Raw genomic sequence first — 5,367 nt, 5'->3', positions numbered from 1 at the left:
ATGAGTTTTATAAATCCACATATTTATGGCAGATGAATTTGTTTATTTTATGTATAATTTATTTATTAACAATTCTTAAGTTATCATATCAAATATGATGAGATATGATGAAGAATAAGCAGCATGAAATTGTTTAAATAATATTAAGCATGAAATAACTTTTTTCATTGTAATATACTTAATGTTTTCCATTATTACATGATAATTCCATTTCCATAACGCAAATGAAGTAATTATTTAATATAACATGTTTCAATTTATACTCAATTTAAAATAAAGGAAATTCTATTTTTGTTAACAATTCTAATATAACAGAAGAAAACAGTATTTTCCAGTCAATCATATATTTGTGCTAGTCATTTTACCTATTAAAACTAGTTTAAATGTTTGATATTAAATGTATCAAATTTGACTAATATAGAGAGCTTCATATTTATAGTAAAAAATATATTTTAAACCTGTTTTTAAACATCAAGTGAAAAAGTAACAATAAAAGGGTTCTTTCATATATATATATATAACATATAACAGTTCTTTCATATTTTTCAATATTCAAATTTAAAATTTAAACAAAATACTTGGATTTGTATATAAATTGTATAATACAAAAATATGCATATTTAAGCATTTAATAAATATTTTCTTCTGAAATATCTCTAACGTAATATAGACTTACGATCTTTATCAATTTTTTTAACGGACTTTACTCACCTTGTTGCGCGAATTACTGACGGAGGCTCAGCAATATTAGTACTCTGATCAGAAATAATGTCAACTGTTGTATTGCCCTTTGTATTCACTGCAGTCGTTGAACACATAGTTGTGGCAACTGTACATTCAATTGTATTAAAATATTGATGAGTTGTATCACTTATATCATCTGAATTTGGGCATTTTAAATGTTGAGCAATATTTGATCCAAAATTACTGAGTATATGAATGTTTTCTGATAAATTATCGCATACAGCATTGCTTTCTTTCAAATAAGATACATCTCTTTTTGGATAGACAATAGGATCAACCATTACAGGTACTGAAGAACATTCAGAAACAATTCCAAAAATGTCATTTTCTTTGAATCTCTGTTTTGTGTAGAAACTTGCACTTTCTTCGGCATAATCATACACAGAAAAATTTCTTTCTATTTTAGAAACTTGATTCTTGTTATGAATATTTTCTGGTTTCTCAGTTATAGCATTCATTAATGAATAAGATATTTGAGATAAATCATAAAATAAGGTCTTTATTTTAATAATATTATTGTTTGGCCAATTTTTAGGTGTAATTTCTAATGAAAATGCATTGAATGTAGACCCATCAATAGAGATGTCAGCTACATGATGTAAAAGATTTCTAAGAAAGAACTTATTGAAATTTGTCATACAAAAGTACGTTCTTGGTATAGGTATAACGATGTTCATACTTCTGAATGCATTATCCATAGTTCTTTCCATAATGGAGTTATTAATTTCCATCTCATTTACATTACTTATTTTCAAATATTTGTTATCTTTTGTAATAAATGGTTCTATCACTTTCTGTTTTATTTGTGTACTTACATTTGTATGAAGTACTGAAGCACATAAATCTGTGCTACCATCATTAAATTCGAAGTTAGTATTTTTACAGATGCAATTTATGTTTGATATCTTTGCTTCTGGTATGTTATTTACAGCTGTATCCTTCCAATTCGTACTACTATTTACACGACATGCATTTATTCTTTCTACTTTATTGCTTGGCATGTTATGAACATTTATAAAAACTTTTTTATCACTATTACTGTTAATACTATACATTCTGGTAACTTCATTATTTAAACAATTTGTTTCTACATTCTTCAACGTATTATAGCATTCAAGTGATTTATTATTTACATTACAGACACATTTTCCATTACATACAAAACATGCCATATTATTTTGTGTACTATTTACATTAAAAGCAGAATTATTTTCAACATTATGTTTTGTACTTAAATTTAATATTACTAAATTGTGCATTCTGTCAGGCATATGTACAGTATGCATATCATTGCTTACATCATACGTTACACTACACGATAAGGAGTTGCTATCACTAGTAAAATTAATACTGTCTGTTAAAGTTTTATTATTCGTTTCTTTTATTAGTATAGGATCTACTTTGTCTAGTATTTCCGCTATATTTTCTTTCTGTACATTGGTTGTAGCTGCTTTTAAAGCAGAATATTCAGATATACCTATTAATTTAGGTACAGGTACAATTGCGTTACTATTCGAAACATGCATTAATAAATTATCATTTACAATTTTAGAACAAGTATCGATTATATTTGAAACGATGCAATTTGCAGTTAATACTACGTCTTTGTTAGTAACTCCAACAGGAAATTTTGATTGTATATTTTCAGATAATAACTGATTATCTAAAATGGGAACATTATTCTTTTGTTCTTCTAAATTTACGTTTAAATTTTTGCTTTCACAGCTATGATCAGTACATTCTTTCTCTATGTTATTTCCGCAATCTTTCTCAAGTAAAAGATTCACTTCTTTGGGACAAGACTTATTACTCTGTTCAGGAGTATTTAAATTACCCTCAAACCTAAATGATGGAATCATATTTGCTAAACTTTGTAAACTTGGTAATTGAGAAACATTGAAAAATTTTGATTTACTTTTTAGCGATACTGAAGATTCTTCTGTTTCACGATTATAAATCCTATCTCTCTTATCTTTTATGTAATAATGGAATTTATCTCCAAGAGTCATCATGCTGTTTATGCTACCTTGAAGTGTACTTTTACTTTTCAATTGATTAATAGAAGTAGTATCAGAAAAAAAACAACTAGACTGTTGAAATAGTGAAAGTAATTTTCCTAAATTAGAAGTATTTTTTTGTATAGGATCATGTTTTGTTTGCGATTGCAATTCTATATTTTCGTTCGTAAAAGTATTTGTTACTTTATTTGTCGTATCATGATCTTTATTAATAATTACTGATTTATCACTTATTGCAGAACAAGTAAAACTTTTATCATTTTTATCTATGTTTGTAGATATTTTTGTATTTGTTGTATCTTCATTAGAACACTTTTCTACTTTTTCTATATTTCTTGTTGCTGAAATATTTTTCAATTGTGTTGAAATAATCTGATTGTCTGGTAAATCACCATCTTCTTTGCGTTCTAAAGTAGTAGAACTTATATTATCATTGGACTGAGTTCTAATAGTTGCCTTAACAAAAGATTTATTTGTATTTAATTCTTCTACGTTAGGACATTCAGGTATCATTGGTGTACACGTTTCCTCTACCATATTTGAAACTAAATGAGATACATCGTTTGAAGTATTTCGTAAATTGTCAATAGTTTGATCATTATTTGTTTCTGATTCAGATGTGAATACATTATCAGAATCATCTGAATCAGTTGACTCTGTAATATTAACTTTTGAACTTAAATTAACCGTAATATCGGTCTCAGTAGTGGTAGTAATAATAGGTTTAGGTAAACACACAGTATTTGCTGATTCAACAACTGAAACACGAAATCTAGATGACCCACTTGCAGAAGTGACACAGGTAGGTGATGATCCAAGGGATGAAAGAAAAATTGATGACGAAGATACTGAGGAATCTGTAGAACGTAACGTTTCTGGAACTCGGGAGACCACAAACCGACTTCGAGAGGGACTTAGTATTGGACTGGCTATAGGTGAAGAGGCAGGACTAGGAGCTGGGGAACGAAGACGACCTCCATTAATACGTTTTGGTTCGAGCATCGATCGTCCAGATTCATCTTTTTGTATTGAAATCACGGATGATAAAGAACATGGCAGTGTTTGACAAGTAAGCGAAATTTTACGGGAGGTTGTACTACAGAATCTGCTATGATATGAATTTTCAAAACCTTCGCTATTTTCTTCTAAAGTACGATTTTGCTCGTTTTCCAAACAACAGCTTCGAATTTCAGCTACAAGCTGCGTGTACTGATGCAAGGTCTGGGTTAGGTCATCCTATTATTAACAGAAGAAAAAAGAAACAACAATATGTAATCCTGTGGAATGAGTTTTTATATGGTATAATGAACATGTTTACTTACTACTTTCATGTCAGGTGTATCATCCAAATCTATTTTAGTAATACTTTTATTTTTTTTTATAGCAGAACTGAGTGCACTCATTCCAGTTATTTGTATGCTATTATTTCGCAAATCTATCCTCTAAAATAATAAAAGAGATACAAATTTAATACGAGATCATTTTTAATCTCTTCCTAACATTTAGAAATCTTCAATATTTACTTGTAAAACTTGGTTTATTTCAATAATCTCAGATAACGTAACAATTCCATCACATGTAAGTTCAGTTGATTGTATTCCCAATTGTAATAAAACACGATTTTTTTTCAGTGCATCTTTTACAACAAATAACAATTCATCAGTCAATATATTTTTTCCAATATTCAATGTTTCTAATGTCTTAGACAATGCCTATGTATATAAATAGTATTAATATAGTATACATAATAGTATTAATGCAGTAGAATATAAATGTACAAAAAACTAATAATAAGTTTATAGTTCACACATGCACAATTATAATGATAAATAAAATTACATACTATTATACGTGCCAAATGGGGACATGATTTTTTTGTGAGTTGGTTATTCCATAATATTAATATGCTTAAGCCTTTACCATCCTTGTCTTCATTTATTTGATTAATCAGACCCTCTAAGATATCATGTACACCATCATCTTGAATGACGTTATTACTGAAAGCAAATTAACGATACTTTTATAGTATCATAAAATATAATATTATAAATACCATTTTTTTTATCAATACATACCTAATATCAAGTAATTGTATATGATTATTTAACCTAAGAAGAGAACCAAGCTGTATCGCATCGTATAAGTTCAGCATGTTATCAGCTAAGTAAAGCTCTCTTATGCCAGTATTCATTTTTAATGCTGCAACTGTTAACAGAAATTTATCACATTATCAGAATAATCTGAATCAGTTGACTGTAATATTAACTTTTAAACTTAAATTAACCGTAATATCGGTCTCAGAAGTGGTAGTAATAATAGGTTTAGATAAACATACAATATTTGTCGATTCAACAACTAAAACACAAAATCTAGATGATGATCTAAGGGATGAAAGAAAAATTGATAATGAAGATACTGGGGAATCTGTAGAACGTAACGTTTCTGGAACTCGGACATCACAAACCGACATCGAGAGGTACTTATTGTTAGTATTGGACTGGCTACAGGTGAAAAGGCAGGATTAGGAGCAGAGGATATGCTCTCACACTACCAAAAACATTCCATGTTAATTTTATTTCATTACATAAAATATGTTTTAAAGTAT

General features: G+C 28.4%; 1 protein-coding gene across 1 annotated transcript in view; it reads right to left on the bottom strand.

Moving 5' to 3' along the window:
* Window positions 1-5,367, bottom strand: part of LOC108579073 — a 12,297-nt gene that overhangs the window by 911 nt on the left and 6,019 nt on the right. The window contains exons 6-10 of the mRNA XM_017942515.1: window positions 4,838-4,967; window positions 4,606-4,759; window positions 4,286-4,474; window positions 4,085-4,204; window positions 712-3,998 (exon numbers count right to left, since the gene is read on the bottom strand). Coding sequence (XP_017798004.1) covers window positions 712-3,998; window positions 4,085-4,204; window positions 4,286-4,474; window positions 4,606-4,759; window positions 4,838-4,967 — 3,880 coding nt within the window. The remainder of the gene's footprint in view (window positions 1-711; window positions 3,999-4,084; window positions 4,205-4,285; window positions 4,475-4,605; window positions 4,760-4,837; window positions 4,968-5,367) is intronic.

This window comes from Habropoda laboriosa, unplaced genomic scaffold (genome assembly GCF_001263275.1).
Source record: "Habropoda laboriosa isolate 0110345459 unplaced genomic scaffold, ASM126327v1 scaffold42, whole genome shotgun sequence".
NCBI lineage: Eukaryota > Metazoa > Arthropoda > Insecta > Hymenoptera > Apidae > Habropoda > Habropoda laboriosa.
Note: the sequence above shows the minus strand (reverse complement) of the source record. Positions and strands in the feature narration are given on the sequence as shown.